Genomic DNA, 21,598 nt, shown 5'->3' with positions numbered 1-21,598 from the left:
TGGCGGCATATGGAAAACTTTTTTATTATTAATTTTACGAAAAAAAGTTATTCTTTATAAAAAGTTCTCAGATCCAAAACCTAAAATTCAATGATCAGATGTTAAATTTTTTCAGTCGTATACGAGGTTTGTCAAAAAATGTAATTTTTACTGTAGAGTAAAGTGTCAGTAAAAGATGTTTAGAAATTTAAGTGTGCACATTAATGCATTGCATTTATTAATTATAAATTGGATTGAACAATTCTAAATAAACTTTTAAAAATAATTATCTCTTAATTTTTATCGAACACTGAAAACCTTTAAGTTGCTTAATCACCAGTTTGTAACATTCTATTTTTTTAATGTAAATAAACAATGTTGAATATTTGAAAGCTATTTTTAATTCTAAATATCTTTTCTTTATAACAATTTTCGATATTTTTTGACAAACCTCGTATACGACTGAAAAAACTTAACATCTGATGATTGAATTTTAGGTTTTGGACCATGCAGAACTTTTTATAAAGAATAACTTTTCTTCGTAAAATCAATAATAAAAAAGTTTCCCTCCCATATGCCGCCAACTTACGTGGACACACTGTATATTATATATATATATATATATATATATATATATATATATATATATATATATATATAAATATATAAAAATTTAAGTAGCAACTCTCGAATTAGTTTCACTTAAAAAAAGCGAGAGATTGAGAGAAATTCTTTATTGTCAAAAAATCGTTACAATTTGTAGACAAAAGCTTGTGAAAACTGAAAAACAAACATAAAAATAACTAAATAAAGAATACAAATGAAATACACAAGCACACATACAGAATAAATCCACAATGAGTAACAAAATTATATCTAATAGTGATAGGTATTAATTGGTATATAAGTCCATAGAGGCATACCAATCAATTAATATCTATTATTCTCTAAGTTTTAAACCCAGTTTCCATTTGTAAGTTTTATTAATTTCTCCCACAATTATTTCATGAAATGTATACTTCCTAATGGTTTTTAGTATAACTTTATTATTTGGCTCATATTTCTATTATACTTGAATTCTATATTTAATAGTATATTTGGTATTATTAATTATTATTGTATCCGTCAATATTACCGAAGATTTTGTTCTTTCTTTTACCATATATCTATAGCCATAGAATGTTGTTTGTTATTGTTACTCTTGATAATTAAGTATTAACAGAAAAGCTATAATCTCTTGTAATATTCAACGTACAATTTTCATTGAATTAGATGATGATTTGTATTTTGGAACTATCAGAAGATTGGTTTGAACCGTTATCATTTTTTTGCAGCTGAATTAAAACTGAGAGCTGCAGTTTTGATTGTACTGCAAATACAAAGTCTTTGTAAATTGCTCAGATTTAGTCTTTGTTTCTCTTTATTCCTCCATAAGTTTTTATTGACCTTACAATCATGGTTTGCATCCATCACAGTGAGAATATAAAGAGACTACATATTTAAGTTAACCATTTTTGGAAAGTTAAGATAAAAGAATGCCAAGATATTATCATTTTGCTGCAGAAACTAGAAAACTGAAGACTATTTACCTTTGATAGGACTGATATTATTGTGTTGGTATATTCTAATAAAAATTTGTTCTGTTGTTGATCTCTCTCCACCACAATCTAATCAATACATGTCACTATTGGAACGTAGAATATTATCTACTTCAATAAGGTTACTAACGGAAATACCAATACGTTTAATCAACTTTTCGTTTCGTTTTCGTCATTCGTACACTACGTCATGCCAGATGAAAAAAATGATATGTAAAAATATTTTCCAAGATTCGTGATGCCCGAGGAATAAACGCAAATATTTAGTTTTCCTCCACAAATCAACAAAGAAAGAAATTGGGGGAAAATAATTTTTTCGCGATGTGGAAATTTGCTTTATTGAGCCGTATTTACGAGAACTCCTCGAGGTGATGACGTTACAAAAATTGTAACAGCAGAAAATCTTCAAATCTACGCACCTGAGAGAAAAATCAATAACGTATCTTGCAAAAAAGGGTCAGATGCAGTTTTTTTTTGCTTATAGTGTATTGTGAATATGCGAACAGAATACAATATATAGTGAAATTATTTTGAGACGACTAAAACAAATTTTTATTTTCAACTATCACATAATTTATAGATCACTTGGGGAATATTGAGAAATAATTATTACTATGCCAATTAAATGATATTGACAATTGAGCAATCTAATGCATTGTCAAAATCAGCTGATGCCCATGCTGTTGTGGGGTAAGCAAATGCTTATGCCATTTGTTTTTGTGGTTTGGGAATTTATTTGATCGATTGTAGACCTCATTATATCCAGCTTTATTGTAAAATTGCTTCTTGAAGAATTGCTACGAAAATAAGTGCGAAATTTCCTCCCGGAAAGTATATTGGAAACGTGTAGCAAATGAGTAGGATTCTGACTAAAGCTCCTTGGATCTAATGAAAAGGAGTCAACTCCACACAAAACTTGAATTTGTCCATGTACCTTTCCAGCTGGGTTATCACTTTGCAACCTATTCATGTGTAATGAACTTGTAAACGCAACAATCGAAATATATGTCAAAAAAACTCCCGTTATTTAAGCACAAAATTAGTAGAAGTGTCCTAAGTGCTGTGAATTTCGTGAAATCTTATTTGCATACTAATTAAAAAAACTGTACTCAATGTTAAGTACTACTTTATCCATTGAGCATAATGTTAATATTTTCAAGTACCTAAAATTATATAATTTTCAACATATGTGTTGAAATACTTTACAACACATGTGTCATAATTGTTTAATTGACTTTCTTATTTAAAAAATAGTGTACACAACTCGTTGGAAAGTGTATTTCGCACTCGTGTATTTCGTGCAAAACAATAACTGATGCGGGATGTCTCACTTTCCAAACTCGTTATTTAATATAGTATTTCCTAGTCAACAGAAAAATCTTTAAATATAGCGGAACAAAAGTAACTCATTGAAATTAATCCCAACATATGATATATGTGAAAGGGTCAAGCCTCAAATTGCGCAAAAAATTTTAATTTCACATGGAAATTATGGTGCTTATTTTGAAGAATTATTAATTGTTTATTATGAATAATAGCAAAACAAATACATCTATTTTAAGTAAGTTTTTGAGTTTATGAAGAATTTGAGTTGTTTGCATTAATATTATGTCGCGAGATTGTGTATTCATACACAAACAACGAAGCAAAGTAAGAAAATAATTTAGTTTTTTTGTTATATTTATCATATTATTTATTCTTTGGTGAATGAATCGGCTATACCTGTTTTTCTTTTTGACGCACATTTCTACAACAACCGACGCTAACTTTAGCATTTGCGTTTGCGTTTACTGTATATCTAATTAATTTCAGGCTGAACTTTTCAAGTAGTCTTCTTAATTCTTTATGTGCATATTGCAAGCATAAATTAAATTTGAGAAATAAGTACCTCAACAGAATTATCCGCTCTTTCAAACAAATTTGATTTTGCAGAAGTGTGTAAACTGCCTCCATATACTTACCTGGCTTTTTTTAGTAGTCGCAAATGTTGAATACTGAATTTTCTGATGAGTATTCTCTCTACAGTAAATTTTGGTTACATTACGCAAGAAAGCTTTTACAGAAAAATTGACAAGTTTATGGGTTGGAGTTTTTCTTAGATACCCTGCCAATAAAATAATCAAGTCAATCGAAACTTTGCTGGTGTGCGTCAAAAACAAATATTAAATATTTTGTAGAAGTGAAATATATTATTTTGGAATTGATTTATTTTGTATACAATATTAATTTCGGAAAATAATTCACCCTTTCGTGGAATTACTAGTGGTAATTGGCATTGAATATATTATTATTGTATATAATATTCCGAGTGCTTTGGCAAAACTAATAATACAAAGCATCTCATCTAAATAAATGAACCTTGTTTGTTAGTAATTTTATGAAGGAGAATTAAATATCTAGTTTTACTTTGTAAATGCAGATTAAAATTATCCAGATTCATTGTTTTAAATGGAGAAAGCAATAAAGTTTCTATATTCGATTGAAAAATCATTGAAAATACAATTCGATATATCTTTAATCACACGTTTCTAGTTAATAATAAATTCAAATCACTTCAAGGTTAGTCAAAAATATCCTACACTAATAACTCAATCAAATTGCAAATAAAACTCACCTGTTTTAGTCGTAAAAACTCCTATAAAAAGTAAATTGTTATAGTAAATATTTATATAGCACATTGAAGTATTTTCATATTAAAACTATAATTTTGGAATAATTTTGTATACATATTAATCATAAAAATGACATCGCTTCGTAGTATTAATATATTATTATTATGTATATATTATTACGTCATCTAAATTACTTAAACAACCTAGCTGTCAATGCACCCTTGGTAACACCTTTCTTCAACCCTAAAAGAAGTTCAACGCTTAGCGGTGATTATGACCAGATTAAAATATATTAGGTGGGCTGAAAACTTTGTAGGCTGGCAAATAGATGGCGTTACTAGCAATGAATCTACATTATTTCCAGTTCGTCCTAACCTTTAAAAGAATAAATTTGACAGCCGTCGTTTTATTAGTTTCTGAGATATCATTGTGAGCGGGGCAGCTTTTGTTTAAAAAAATGGATAAAAAAAATGCATGTTAATAAAAAATTGCTTTTTGGTGGAAAAGTACTATTGAAGCCGAAGCTGCACGCATTGGATACCCTAAGAGGTTGTTACCGACGAAAACATCAAAAAAGTTCTCTAAATATTTTCAGGTGACCGTAAAGTGAAGCTGATTGAGATTGTAGGGATCCTTAATACATCAAAAAAGCGTGTTGGACATATCTTGAATGAATATTTAGATTTACGAATGCTCTGTTCAAAGTGAGTGCCGCGCGAGTTCACAAACTACCAAAAATTATAACGAATTGTTTTTCTGAGCAGTGTTTGGAGAGCATTCCATCGTAATAAATCCGAATTTTTGCGTCGATATATGATAACGGATGAAGCTTGGCTTTATCATTTCACACCAGAGCCCAACCGACAGCATAAGATGAGCAGACTCCGAATCGAGGGATGTCGCAAAAGTTTATGGCATTATTATTTTGGACTGCGCACGATATAATATTCATTTCTACTTTGAAAAGGGCGAAACCGTAAACAGTGAGTACTACGTAGCATTATTGGAGCATTTTAAGGACTGAATCGCGAAAAAAATGGACTATTTAGAGAAGAAAGTGTTCTTTTATAGAGCAAACGCACCAGTATCACAAATCAATGAAAACGATGGTATAATTGCATGAATTGGGCTTCGAATTGCTTCCATTTCCACTGCTTACTCGAGATCTGTCCTCCAGCGACTTTAACTGTTCTCATATCTCAAGAAGATACTCCGTGGACAGAAGTATTGCATCGATGAAGAGGTTATAGTCTGAAGGCTATTCTACCGCTAAAAGCAAATCGTACTATAAAAATTTAATCGAAAAATTATTGCTATAGTTGAATGATAAAATGAAATTCCATGAAAAAAATTTTTTTGCGACGAGAAATTATACTTTGTCGCAGATCCTGTGTTATTTCAGCACTACTACAAGTTCTAATCACTTTCAACTGAAAGTGTTACAGACGATCTTAGAAACGAATGACCTGTATATGAGCATTTTCAAATTGAAGGAAGCTACCCACTGTTTCGGGAACCTTATAAAACTGGTTTTTACCCAAAAACCTGATTGATACATTTCCCATTTTGATATGCATAAAACAGGCGGCGTAACTAAAATCGCCTGTTTACATAAACCTTTGTTTCCTTAAGTTTCACAATTAATATCTTTCCCGAGTCTTCAATATCACCTAATATCACCTGGCAGATTTCACAAATTCGACAAGCTCCTGCAATCCCAAATACAACAACAACCTGGACCATTAAATAAACTTCATCGGGAGTATTTTTAGAAAAATCACTAATTTGCTTTCTTGTAAAAATCAGCTTTCTTGGGCTTGTAAATTTTCCCATTTTGTTTCAGAAATGTGATAAGATTGGAAAATTGTGAAATGTTTGCCTTATTCCCATATAGGATTTTACGATGGGCCCAGTATAGGCCCAGACCTGGGCCAAGTATGTACAACTGTAGCCCTTGGAAGCCGTTATTGGCCCAGACTTGGAGGGACTCTGGAATGATAAAAATGTCCCTCGCTTTGTTTGCAAGCCTGGACCAGGCCTGGTTGCCTAGATAAATCCAAGATGGGTCTGCTACCCTGGGCCAGGCTGGTTGATTGTGAAAATAGATTTTTAATATATTCTTAATAAAATTATGGTTTTAGGACAAATTTCCATGAATGCACTCTACTAATTAATGTAGAAAAAAATATTGGTCAAATAAATAAATGTATAAAGAAATGATACTATTTTTCATTGTCTTCTATACAAAAAAGAATTTTATTCATAAAAACTTATTACTTTTAATGTTAAGATATGTATTATGGATAAGATATTAGAACAAAACCTTATATAGTTTTTCAGAGGGTGAATAAGGGATGGCCGAGGTAAGGTTACCCAGATTTCAATCAGGCTTGTGCCATTATTGGTTTGCCAAGGCCGGGTTTCCCAGCTTTGGACCAAGCTAAGCCCCGTCGTTCAAGTCTGAGTCTTTTACATGGGTTATACATGGTAAATTACTTTTAATCATTGAATAATTCGACCATGTTTTTATTGTTATGACAATTAAGAAAAATAAACTAATTATACCATCTGCGAGCAAGAGCAGCTTGTTTTATTGATCTTTCATTCCATGAATCTTGAATACGCGGTTTTTCGTAAATTTTTCGCGATTTATCTGGCATTAATTTTTCTGAAGCTAATTTGGCTACTTCTATTAATTCCAGTGGAGTCAGAAAAACCCAAAATCAGACATTTTTCACTTTATAGTATTAAAAATAACTTCTAATTAATCACTAAATTGAATTGACAGCTTTTTAATTACTTCAAAAGTTTCCTTCACAACGCAGGTTTATGAGTACAACATATCCTACTAATAACAAAATTCAAATTTCACATCGATAATTATCTAACTTAAATATTGTAATAATATAATTTTTCAATATTAAATTATCGTTTTTATTTTAGCTTTCGGTTTTTTGTTTCTGTTACATAATACAACTTCAAGGTAAAAATTTAGTAATACTTTTTTCATTTGTATAGTAAATAACTATTTCTATGCTAGCCCACGAACTTTTCAGCCCACCTGAATACATGTTATTGAACGCATATAATATTTTTGAGAAAGTCCTGAATTGGATCCGATCGACGGCAAAAATGAGGTCACTTTATAATAAATGCCCAATAAGACTATCGGTCATATATCAGAACCATTTATAATAGGAAAAAACAAAATTGATCTCAATAAAAACACGAAAATTATTTCCAAATTTTCAGGTATATAATAAAAAACATTGGAAAGACTAATTTTCCTAAATTAAATCAAAGTGTCTTTTATCCTAAACTGATTTCCTATAATTTTTTACAAACATCCATCACTCGATCATATGAATGATTGTACGTTGCAAGTGATAAATGAAGCAGCACAAAAACATGCTATAAAATATTAGTTACTTTAATCACTAATCACGCGAATGTTTACTTAGAAAATGATGATTGGAACATTGAAGAATAATGTCTTTGTTTGAAATTATTAATGAATAACATAGTTAGGAATGTGTATTCAATGAATCCACCATGATACAAAACTGTTATTTTGTTGTATGAGATTTGATAATTAAGTAATGAAACTGATGTTGTAAAAATTATCCAGTGAACACATGTTCTCCTTCAAAATAATTTCTTTTTGCATAAATAAACCGCTTTAGCAAATAAACCGCTTGTAGCAATGCTTGGAAATCTTTGACTGGAACCTCCGACAGTAACCTTGTTACAGTTATTTGTATGTCCACAATTGATTCAAAATAGGACGTTTTTGATTTTGGGGAAAAGAAAGATCCAGTAACTAGAGTTGTGGTGACACTGGAACTTTTCTGTTAGCTAAAAACTGTATCACACATAACGCGCAGTGGCAGGGTTCATTGTCGTGATGCAGAACCCATATCTGTGCCCGTTATCTTGCCTCTTTTTCGAAGTGTGTCGAGTACTACAAGATAGAATACTTGTTTTATGATATGTCCACGTAGAACGACCTCCTTATAGATCCTTTTACGACTGCTGGAGAAGCATAGGTTCACTTTGTTCCGGTTTCTTCCTTAATTGACATTAGATGTTGTTTTTGCTCTTCTGAAAGGTTTTCGGAATAATTTTTGCACATTCCGAAATATTGAATTAAAGTTTGCTCCGCGTTGATACTAAGTTTGTCTGATATCATTATGTTCCATTCTGTTCCACGGCTCTCCATGAACATTTTATCAATCAATCTAATACGAAACAAATTTGAAGAAACTGACTTCAAAATGAAAAAAATCGCTCTTTTTGATCATTTCCATACAGATAACAATAACCTGGTGTATCGGTGAATAAATTTCAGCATAATGGCAAAAATTTGATCCTCACAGGTAACAATGGTTGAGGATTGAATTAATGTAGATGGATGCTCACAATTTTTTAAATATATTTCAATTATTAGGGTTGTAAGGTTCCATCGAATGGTCAGCGAGGCCAATTCCCCATTTAAGGATTATATTGTGGAGCTACTTACGTTTGTGCTACACTATAGAATATTTCCAAGATTTGCTCAAATAAATATATCAGAACAGCATTCAATTATATCATAAGTGTTGCGATAAGTTGGAGAAGCATTTGAGAACAATTTGTACTCAATTAAATTGTTTCGGTCGAAATACCAAAAACATAGTGATTCCAAATAAAATAATAACGGATCAGTGTAGTTAATGGAAGCAGATTCAAAGTGATGTATTACTTAACATCTCTTACATTTTTCAAGGGGTTGTGTAAATTAAAGGGGAAAGATAGCTACTAAATTATTCTCAAATTATATATAATAAAGTAACCAATAAATTTTTTATGAAAATAACTGTTTATTTGAATTATACTCAATATTTTATATCAACTTTTCAATGCCTAGCTGCTTATCCTTTCATTGAAAAAGTAATTTTCCTCAATTATTTCATGTGTTTTTCTTTGTACAAATTCAATCAATATAAATTGGTTGTCGATTTGAGTTTTCGGAGTTTTCAAAAGAAATTGGATAAAAACAATTTAATTTAGAAATTTTTTGGATTTACTCCTTCGTCCCATCGATAGCATCGTATTCTTGATAATCAAATTTAGCAGAAGCACCTGATTTTTAATGAACTTAATTTTTCTCATAAACGTGAAAGAAATTAAATTCACTGATGGGGATAAAGAATTGTGAGATACTTTGAAGAGAATAAAAATGTTGAAAGAATATTAGCCTATATTCATAGTAATTTTTTTAAGAATGGAAAATCAAAATCACAATTTAGGAACTTTGCGTGATCTTATATCAACATTTCATAATAAAGTTAATAATAGAAATGATGAATATGATGATACCAATTCACTGTAGTGCAGAATGTCATAATGATAAACGTAGGTATTTGGTTAGATTGGGTCAGTTTCAAAGTTTTCACGTAGTTTATTTGTGATAAATATAGAAACCATTTAAAGAAAATTCAATTTTCTTACATCATTTCCAGCACATTCATAGGATATTAATATCTTGTATCTAATTTTTATTTAATTATGATTGTTTGTATACCAGCATCATGGTGGTTGTAACCATTTTGAGATCACAAACCTGCATTGCATAGATTTTAGACCTATTTCAATGGTTAATGTGTTTTTTATATAGGAAAGCTTTTTGATGTTTTGTCATAACTTCACCCACCTACCTACAACATGATTATCAAGATAAAATTGGTTTTATAGTTATTTAACGAACAACTATATCAATCGTAATAAGGACGGTTAACAGACGAGATCATTTATAGTTCGAGATTGTGAATGGCCCATATTAGTTCCAGATTTCATTACAAAAATTTACCGTGAAAATAAAAATATCTGACTCTTAATTTTCATTCATTTAACGATGAACAACAATCCCTATATATTATTCACACAGAATGTAAAAGCTACAGGAAATATTCGTTTATTTAGTTACTGTACATATCTATAATTTGAATTATAAATTGATATTCAATGTAAAAATGCCAACAACTCTCAAAATTTTTAATGGAAAGTATAGATTCGTGATACAAAGATGAAAAGTTTCTTTATTTTCTCTCAAAAATGTTATTATTTTTAAGTTCATTACAGCTATTAATATGAAATAAAATAAAATCATAGATTTACACATCTTTTAAGTTTGTATTAGTGTAAAATACTTCATTTCCGTGGGAAATTTGGTTAGTTTGAACACCTCATTGTAAGTCAGTTGTCAGTATTATATTTTAGTTTCAAATTCTTCAATATCAATTCTGAAAAATGTGAATGCACAAAATAACAGTTTTACAAATAACTGGTTACGGATATGAGGCGCTAGCAAAAGAGGAAGTATCTCGCCCATTTCATGGGAAATTTTCAGATATATCGTCCATATCCAAAGGAACATGTAGTAAATTAGATAATTAATTCCGCAAGTTTGGTCATAAACGCAGATAAAAAAGCAACTGCCAATATACTGTGTGATAAAATCGAATGAGTTTGAGAAATACAATTAATGTTAGCTGTACATCAATAGTAACCTTACTTGTACGGCTGGAGACTCTTACTCAGGAACTGGTCTTCAGCCAACCTGATAAAAGTCGCACTAGGTCATCAATAGGGTAGGTAAGTTGTATAAGTAACTTAATAAACAGGCATCGGTTAATTAAGGCAAGATTACATGGTTTAGGCCATTAATGCACTTTTATCGAGTAGATCGTTGAGTTGAGTTGAGAGCATCTTGTCACCTACTCCCTTTCTCCTGTATATCAACGATCTACTCTACAAAACTGTAAACCTGATCTATAACTTCGCTGATGATAGCACACTGGTGTCGTCGTTCAAATCAACCGCCCCAATAACCAACACCCAAATCTGTAGATAGCAACAGATTACCATCACCAATACCAAACGTTTTGGAGTGGGGTGGAAACTAAGTAATCTGATTGAGTTTAATGCAACAAATCACAGGCTATTATTTTTACAAAGAACGCTGGCACTGCAGCTCAGAATTTGATCCTGTGTGTACAAACAGACAGCTAGCAATATATCCTGGCAGTCACGTGGCCGATGTAGCGAGTCAGCCTCACAAAAACTTGGAGCCCTCTTTAAGACCAAAAAGCTATATACTCAGCAACAGCTTCTAATACTCTACAATGCCCAGATTAGTTTGGGGTTTTCAGCCATCTCAAGTTTATTCTGCAATTGTCTATATAATCTTGTACAATGAAAGATATTCAAATATTGAGTCTTCTAATACCTGAAAACTATACCAGCAGAATAACGTCGATAACAATGGCCAGTGTAAAAATGCAAAGCTTTAGAATTTTTCTATAACAGAAGAAAATCTAGAAAAGTTCTTTAAACCAACAGGCTATGTGGAACAACTGTTCATTTTATAGAAAACGCTTATGCTTTTACTGTTACGAGAAACTTGGGAGTTTGGGATATCAGTTCAAATTATCTCAAGTTATATTTGAAAATATTATCATTTTTATTTAACTTGTTAAGGCCTTGATATATATCTCATTTTTATGTTAGAAAATTGAGAAATGTGAGAACTTGAATAACTTCTTTATTATGTAACATTACACAGTATTATATTTCAAAAGTATTTTCATTCGTCCCTTTTTTTATATTTGAGTGTTGTTAATATTTTTTTTTGCTAGATTCTATTTAAAGGATTCTTGGGTTTTTATAATTTAGTATATTACGTTTTGCTATTTCATACAATTTATTGCATATTTACTTTTTAATCCTATGAATTCAGAAAAATTCTTGGGATAAAAAAAACTTAAGTTACTTAATCAAAACTGAAATTTGAAATGTTAATGAAAATAATATGATTTGATAATAGTTATTGCTTCTTTTCTTACTTATAGTTTATCTGTTTGTTCGATTCTTATCGTCCTTCTTCATCTACCTACTTCTAGATTTATGTATATATTATATGGTATTCTATTTGTATGTTTAGATTACTTTTTCATTTTCTCTTATCCCCACAGTAGTTTTCCTTTATTACTACACATATCAGCTACCTCAATTCTTTATTTTATGTCCTTATGGGGATCCAGTTGTTCGGTAATGTAGCAACCAAGATATTTGAAACTGGACACTTTTTGAATCGTTTGTGAGTTTACCTGCAGCTGTGTCATGGTACGGCAAGCGAATAAATACCATACATGTTATTTTAGAACATTTGATTTAGACCCATTCTCTTCTCATCGTATTGTCTGCGTATCTGATTGTATTCATAAGTTAACCGTTAATTTTTACTCTATATGATAAGTTGTATCTAGTTTTCTTAAAGATCTTATCTGAACAAATTGAACAGAAGTGGTGAGAGTATGCAAACTTGTCTAAATTGCTCTTAAGATTTTGCATTTTTCTGTCGATTTTCGGTTATTCGAACGCCCGCTCTTTAGCGCTAATATAATTTGTCAATGATTCTTACTTCGGAACTATCAACTTCCTTTAATATATTTATCAACTTGTCGTTTTGTACTCGATCGAATGCCTTTTCGTAATCGATAAAGTCTGCAAATACATCTTTCCGTTGGTCCCGGCAATTTTGTGGTAATATATTCAGTGCAAAAAGTGCTTCTCGTGTTCCCAGCCCATTTCTGGAGCCGAATTGAGTTTTGTCTTGATCTTCTTAGCACTTATTTCTGATTCTAGCGTGGATGATTCTTAAGAATATTTTTATAGTGTGACTCATAAGACTTATAAGTCTATAGTTGCTACAGTGCTTTGGACGTTGTTTTTTTGGCAAAGTTATGAGTTGTGATTTTAACCGGTCTTCTGAAATTTTAGTGGTTGAATAAACATTATTGAATAGTTTGACTAATATTCCTATGTTTTCTTCATTTATAATTTTTAGCATCTCTGTGGGAATGTTGTCACCAGGTCCAACAGCTTTCTTTTTTTTCTTGCCAACTTTGTAGCATGTATCACTTTGATTTTAGTATTTCTGGTCCTTCGTCTTCATCAAATGCCATTTGTTCTCCTGACCTAGAGTCATTATACAGTTCTTTGATATATACATACCAAATTTTTCGAATTTCTTCTTCATCTATGATTATTTTTCCTTTCGAATCCCTTAAGGTATGAGGAGTCTTCATGTTGTATAGGCAAGCTACTTCTCTGACTTTTTTAAACATATTGAACATGTCATGTTCGTCCTGTAACTTTACCATTCTAATGCATTTACCTTTCATCCAGTTTTCTTTGGCTTTGGTTTAATTTTTTTGTTTGTTTATTTTCTGTATATGTTCATATTTTTCCCTAATATTTTTTTGTCGTCTTCTTTGCTCTACCAAATCTAGGATTCCGTCAGTCATCAGTTGATGTTTTTTGTGTCTTGGACTCGTTTTAATATGTTTTTCCATTATTTTGGAAATGTGATCTTTCAAAGTGTTCCAGATTTCTGTACTGTGAACATGTTTTATTTGCTTCAGTTGACTGTTAATATCTTAATTTTATTGAACTATTTTGGACTTTTTTGAGCTTGATTTTAATATCGGCTATCAGAGGATTGTGATCCGATGCAATGTCTGCTCCAGGATATGTTGTTACTTTCCTGAAACCATTTTTGAATTTCTTGTTTACTAGGATATAGTCAATCTGGTTTCTAATTATGTGAGGTAGGTTATCTCCTGGTCCTCTCCATGTATAAAATCGTCTTTCGTATTGTTTAAACCGTGTATTTGCGATAATAATGTCATGATCGTGGTATAATCTATCGCTCCGCTCGTTGCACTCTCCTAATCCGTATTCATCCACCAAGTCAGCTCTTAGACCTTGTCCACTTTTTGCGTTAAAGTCACCTCCGATGTATGCGACTTCATTTTTCTTTAGGTTTTTAAGTGTCTGTTTTAATTGACTATAGAATAGCTCTATTTCAGTGTCATATTACTTTTCAGCAATACTTGGATAATATTCCTACTAATACCATTTTCCTCAACTGCATGTCTAGTTTTTTTACTTTTTGTTTACATTCTATTTTTCAAACTTTCCCTTGACACTCTTTTCCCATGTACATACTTTTGTTTCTCCTCTTAATATGGTTTGTTGTAAAGTAAAAATGTCATCCAGAGTACTTTTCCTTTTCTAGAATATTTTATGTACTTTCGACACATATTTTTCCTTTCAAGATTTGTATACCTTAAACACTTCTCTAATTAGAGTTGTTTCACGATAATTATTGTAATCTTTATTATCCCTTTATAACGTATTGTACTGGTTACTTCTATCTCCAGGTAAATTTTCTTCCCCTACATTTAACAATTGTAATAATACCATATTTTCATATATCTCCTTATCTTTAATTATCTTGTCATGTTCAGGAGCAATATTTTCAAAAATAAGTATAAACTCGCTTAACGTAAGTTATGTTGGTAGGAGACGAGAAGAGGCAACCGACTGAAAAGTTATTTAGTTTGAAAGGGAGTTAGGGAGCAGATTGATATAAAAAAAAATATATCATTTAAATTTATGCAGCATTTTGAATGATAAAAAAAGCGTTTCGCTGTTCACCAGTCTTGATAAATCTCTCAAATTTCCAGTCTGAGGGACAGAACAGTATTTCCACGCTTCCACTTATTTTTAGTGTATAGCTAAATTGTTTCATACAATATATAAAAAACAGCCTGGTTTTTGAAGAGAAATGAGGATACATTATTATCCCTATCGTATTTGGTACGCATTACGAAGCTTAATTAATAATATCGTAACTGAAAAGTTGAATATTTGATTTAACCTGAGAAATAGGAAAGAGCTTTAATTGAGTCAATGGAAATGTTCATGCTTATGTATTGTTCTGATTTCGTAATCGAATTTTCGCATATCCAGAAATAGAGATCGGCATTTTCCATTATACAAGAAAACTAAGAGAATGACTTTATTTATGCTAATTCTTCCATTACAAGCGATATCTATCCTCTTTTAGATTATGTATACCAGTTAGACATAATGAATCATGAAGGAATTTAATCTACAAATGCGTATTGTAATCGTTCAAGACATAAATTAACTTAACTGAAATCATATTGGACCTTGGTGCCCACATGTTTTATTGATAAAATCATATTTCTATGGCAAATCGTATTTATTATTTGTATCAACGATCCAACCGCCGTCAGAGCTTACTTTTTAATAATGTGATGGTAGTATCCAAAAATAATAATCCAAAAATACTTACCTTATGGAATTCGGTTTTGCAGACATATCAAAGAGAAATATAAGAAACCACAACTAAGACAAATATAAGGAAACTTTATCCTGCAAGTATACTTGCCACTGAATATATATTGATGAGAATATTTATGGACGACACTGTTAACCCAAAATCAGTCAAATAAGGAAGAAATTTTTGACAGAATGCAAAGTCACGTCAATAAATTAGAGGAAATTACTGTCAACACGAACAAATCATATCAAGTTAAGTACACGCAACAAAAAATGATCTATCATCAATTACAACCACATGATAAACTATAAAAACTTTTTGTAACATTACCATTGTTTTACTAAGCATGTAATGGCTAAAATTACCAATTATGTGTACGAATTGAAAATATAATGCTATTTGAGTAATTTTCTTGGACAATTGAGGAAATATACAAATATGAGGTGTAAATTTAGAACTTTGATTATAAATAATACATGGATAGTAATACTAAACTGTTAATTAGTTTTTAATGACAATTTGTGATTATTATCAAAAATTCTTATTATTTTGATTTACTATGTTTTATTGTAAAATTAAAAAATTCTTGTAATAGAACACTTGAGCCACTAGTATATTTTTAATTTAGAGTAGGAGAGAGATTTTGAATGAAAATAAAACTGAAATAAATCACAAAAATATCATTCTACCCAAAACATAGAAGCTTGTCAGAGAATGATAGTTTCTTTGTTGTGAATTAAATTAATAAAAATATCAGTTTTTCAAAAGTTAATTAAGTGGTATAGTTACAACAAAACCTTTGAATAAAATTACAAAATTATATCCTAAAATTATTTTGTTTAGTATACTTACTGAATTGTTTTGCATTAGAATTTCCTATGCATATTCGGTAAAAATACCGAAGAAGCTTTTAACAGTGTAACTTCTTTTTGAAATCTAATTTTTCATTTCATAGAAGACTTTCAGCTTCAAAGTTATAGTTATTCGGTATAAATTAAACCTACTATCTAATTACTATGTAACATGTTGATATACGTGTATCAGAAATAAAACAGTTTCACGTTGCATCGATTGATTTTAAAAGTTTAAGGAGAATGTTTTTCCAATTGGTGAATGTCGCCTTAGTGATGATTAATGAAAGAATTATTGAACAGGAGTAAGTTAATAAAAAATCAGTTGTCTACTAACTGACATTTGTGTCATCCCTATTATCTGACTCAATTAGAATGAAGTGAAATTGGATTCTCTACAACATAAATCAAAATTTCACATGTTGTGACAGTTAATAATAAGTATGGTGATTGTTGAGAATACAAAACAATATGTAGTTGAGTTAGCTTCGATTTTGGCATACGAGAACAGATGCAGTTGCCGTCGTCCCTATCTCCCTAACTGTTACAACAAAAAATTGGGAAAGATATCATATTTATTTCTAAGTCTCCATTTTTTTCATCTAAAATCTAGCATTTCCAATACGTCTCGAAAGAGAATTGTTTATCACACAAAAATTATTGAAGTTTGAAAAACAGCCGCTTATCTCTCTGGCAAACCTATCTTTAAATTCCTGAATATTGGCAGGTTTTATAAACGATATTTTTTAAGTGACCCCTCAGGAAATAGTCTCAAGGATTCATATCGGGTGATCGCGGGGGCCATTCTCTAAAACCACGCCTTCGAATCTATCTTCTGGGAAACACATTATTTAGATATTGCCTCACCACACACGCATAGTGAGGTGGGGCACCATCTTGTTGTAACCAAATATTGTCGTTTGGGATATTGTTATTGTTATTGTCTGAAAATTCCTTATAATAAAGTTTTCTTCAAATGTAATTGAAAATACTTAGTTGGATTTGGAAATATTCGAGCCAACTCAGGTATAATACTATTTTCCAATAAATCTAAATACGCCGGACAATTTAAGTTACCCTCAATGAAAAACGGACTAATTATTTTGTCGCCTTTTGTTTCAGCCCATATATTCAGTTTTCGGGATATTGGATGTGGGATTCTCGCATCCAACGAGGATTGTTACGTGACCAGTATCTCATCGCAAAACATAACATTACTTAAAAAATTTGGATCGTTTTGATTGTAACACTTTTCTATATGTCAGATGCTCGACTAATTGGAAGCCTGTTAATATGGCTATTTCAAGGCGTACCTGTGACTAGGTACGTGATCCTGATGAAGATGAATTGCGTAACTTATCTTATAGTTTCTATTTCATCGCCTCACATGGTTTTGGAAATGAATTGGTATCATAATCAGCTGTAATTGTGGTTCTTTTTGCAAATAATTTACTGAAATTACACCTTTTGCATGTTAAAATACGATTAGCACGACCTTGCCTGCTGAAGGCTGCATTTTTTATTTTTTCAGTAGTAGTGAACCAATCTTACTCTGCATTTAGGTCTCTACAATATATTGTTGGATCCATGACTCTAGTTACTGATAGTGCAAGAAAATTTTCTTTGTCTTTTCTGTACCAAGTTAAAAGACGAATGCGACCGTCTTTTTGAGTTTGCTTGCCGGCATCTGCGCATTTATTGTACCCGTCGTGCAGACAATTTTTTCATTTTGGCTATATTATTGGTATATTATGTATATTATGTATATTATGTACCAGATGGTACTTTAACTATTTGTCGATTTTACTTTTTGGATCATGGACTATTCTACATATTCATTTGTGGTAGCACCACGTATATATTCGTCTGTACACGAATGTCTACTACATTTGGAATTATGACGCCACCTCTTCATTATGTCATATAATACTACAGTTATGTATTTACCAAATCGGTGCGGATTTGCGTTGGAGCCTACTCTTTTGAACGCGAGTAATAAATTACCTTTCGTTGTTCAACACTATGCATTTTGATATTATCAAGATGTAGTTCTCTCGAATTTGCATTTCTACTGTAGGAACACTGCAACAGCTTCAGACTTACGTGTTTCTATTGTGATTCTATACATAATAGGTTACAATGTAATATGACAATAAGTCCTCGTTTGTGGGTAAATTTTGCGAAAACTACTAATGGATTGAAATTGTTTGTAGCCTTATTTCTGGCAATTACGCTAAAACAGGTCAACTTTGAATATTAGTGGGCTACCTATATACAAATTTGAATGAACGCAACAGCTTTGAGTATTCCTCTCCATTCTCACTAGGACACTTTATATATTTTAAAATTTTAGAAGCTCTTTAACAACTTCGTTCCAGCAATCACTTTAATAATATCAACTGAAAATTTGGAATTAATAATTTATGAGTAGTTCTACATCACGCTAGTAAATCGTACAAATGTGTAAAAAAAGGGTATCAAAGTACAGTACTAGGAATTGAAGGATAAATCAGAATCGGATATGAGCTAGAAGATTTGTGCAGTGAGACCTCATGTAAAATCCTTTGGGACTTGGCTTTAGACAACATATTCGCAAATGTCTCTTGGCTTTAAAGAACAAATTCGCAAATGTCTCCTAATTCAATGTAATCAATCATTATCTTGAAGTTTCAAAATTAACCGATATATTTTGTTTAAGTTATAAGAAAGGTATAAATATACAGAGTGATTTTATGTATGGAACGCCTCAATTATCTCGAAAACGGCTTGTACGATTCTTATAAATTTTTGTATATAAGGGTCTTCTGATACTGCGGGTATTATGGTGATATTTACACTGTTGTCAGATCTTTCCCTTTTCCAGAAAGATAATGAACTTTGTTATTTCGAATAGATCACTCTATGTATTTTGAATTTTTGGGAATCCTTAAAAAATACTGATTATTTTTTATATAATATTCTCTATACCTAAATGCAATAATTTTGGAGTTATAGCTACATTTACAGTATCCCTTTCAAAGTTGTGATATTATACATTTAGATGGCTACGATTGAATAAACTCGTTTAATTTGAATATTCTTTAATAATTTTTGAGCTAATAAAAATCTCGTAACAAGGTCTAGTGTCAGTAAGTTCGTAAAAAGTTTAACGAAACTGGTGCAGTTAAATATTTATCCAAATCATGGCGCAGAAAACCTGCAACAACTGAAGATAAATCTTTAAATGTTTGTGTCATGTTAGAAGTAGATCCACTTTTGTGAAGTAGAAAAATTACGTATTTTAGAAAACATATTTTAAAGGCGATTAAAGCAGATGCTCAAAATTCTGTCCATTCATTTAACACAACAAGCCATGCGATTTTTGAAACTTTGCAATACATTTTGCAGCATTCGTGAATGCTCAATTCTTCTTATCTCTGTGTAATAATAATTTTAGTGTGTGATGAAAATTTTAATTACTTATTGGCAGGTTATGTTCTATGAGCGATGTTTTTTTAAGCGACTCCACTGGAAATAGTCTAAAGGATTCATATCGGGTGATCGCGAGGGCATTCGATAAAACTCCGCCTCCAATATATCTACTGGGAACCACATTTAGTTATTATCTCTCCACACACGCATAGTGAGGTGGGGCACTATGTTGTTGTAACCAAATATTGTCGAAAATTTCTAAAAATGAAGTTTTATTCAAATATAATTGAAAATACTTACCTGGATTTGGAAATACCTGAGTCAACTCAGATAAAATACTATTTTCTAATAGATCTGAATACGCTGGACCATTTAAGTTACCCTCAATGAAAAAGGGACCAATTATTTTGTCGCATATTATTCCAGCCCATACATTCAGTTTTTCGGGATAGTGGGTGTGGGATTCATGCACTCAACGAGGATTGCTACGGGACCAGTATCTACAATTATGCCAATTAACGTTTCCATTATTACAAAAAGGGGCCTCATCGCAAAAAAAATTGGATCGTTTTGATTGTAACATTTTTCCATTATTAGGTCTGCAAACTCTTCACGGATAAATCTTTTACTGAACCAGTTTCGTTAAATTTTTCTACTAATTTACTGACAGTAGTCCTTGTTATAGGATTTCAGTTAGGATATAAATTATTAAAGATATTATTTGTTTCTTGTCGACTTCTACGCCTATCACCATATCCATATCCTAATATCATTAAAATATCAATTCGTGCTTTTTTAGATAAATGATCCTTTTTGACTTTCAATGAACTTCAACAATAATAATTTATTGAAATGTCAAATTTGTTATTGTAGCAGGCATAGCCACTTAAATGTATTTTTTCAACTTCGGCCGAGTTAACGCAAATGTAGTTATAACTCCGAAATTATGGCATATAGGTATGAGGAACATCAGATGAAAAATAATAAGTATTTGTTATGGATCTCAAAAAGTGAAAAATATATAGGGTGATTCATTTGAAATAACAGGGTTTGTTATTTTTCTGGAAAAAAATTTATAAATATCGTACAAGCCGTTTCCGAGATAATTGAGACGTTCCATACATTCTGTATAGTCTATTGTTCCCAACATTAAAATTTTAGTTGAAAAATTCACTTTTAAACTTGTGAACTGTCCTTAAAGTTATCAAATTTTCCAAAATAAGGACACAAATAATCGGTTCTAGTCTTCCAAATATTTCTAATCTACATTTTAAAGAAAATATTATCTTCCCTGTCAAGTTTACATTCAATACAAAAGCGATCATTAATAATTATAAGTTGCATGAATAGTTACATGCTAATCCTTATTTAATACGTGATATTTGTTACCCAAGAGAATGGTCTATAAATCTTTCGGATTGAACTAATGAATAATCGACTCAATAAATTTGTCAAATGATAATGCACCAGCACCATTACTCGATTAAACTGCGTTAGCAACGAAATTGAGTTGTTGGCAAGATGAATTATGAACTTGATTAAATCTAAATATCTCAAGATGTGAGTCTTTCAGAATTTTTAACAAAATGTGCACTACAAATCTATTGAGAGACCACAAAATATTGAAGCTTGCATTTGCGCTATTGAGAATCTACCGATGCTCACGTTTTTGTGACATTTTTAGAAAAATTAATATGACAGATGGTTCATGATACAACAAGTAATTATCGTAAAAAAGTATGTAAGTAGAAGATTATTATTAATTGATTAATTGTTTCATAACAATCATTACTTTGAATAAATTTTCAAGGTTGTTATGAATAAATGCTAATTAACAGAGTACAAATACATTCTGATGGCGTCTACAGGCCATATGGGGTGTGGATCCAAGGAAAAGTGAAGGAAAAATTTATTTGAAAGAAAATGTACAAGAAAATTATCTTCTTTGGGTGA

General features: G+C 31.0%; 1 protein-coding gene across 2 annotated transcripts in view; it reads right to left on the bottom strand.

The window, feature by feature from the left end:
- Window positions 1-21,598, bottom strand: part of LOC130898323 (GTP-binding protein REM 1) — a 222,745-nt gene that overhangs the window by 117,565 nt on the left and 83,582 nt on the right. The window contains exon 2 of one of the 2 annotated variants that reach the window (XM_057807551.1): window positions 4,192-4,212. The exons of the other annotated variant lie outside the window; for it this stretch is intronic. Within the exon in view, the coding sequence (XP_057663534.1) occupies window positions 4,192-4,212 (21 nt within the window). The remainder of the gene's footprint in view (window positions 1-4,191; window positions 4,213-21,598) is intronic. 2 annotated transcript variants of the gene reach the window in all.

This window comes from Diorhabda carinulata, chromosome 9, assembly GCF_026250575.1.
Source record: "Diorhabda carinulata isolate Delta chromosome 9, icDioCari1.1, whole genome shotgun sequence".
Taxonomy (NCBI): Eukaryota; Metazoa; Arthropoda; class Insecta; order Coleoptera; family Chrysomelidae; genus Diorhabda; species Diorhabda carinulata.
This window is presented reverse-complemented; position numbering and strand designations above follow the sequence as displayed.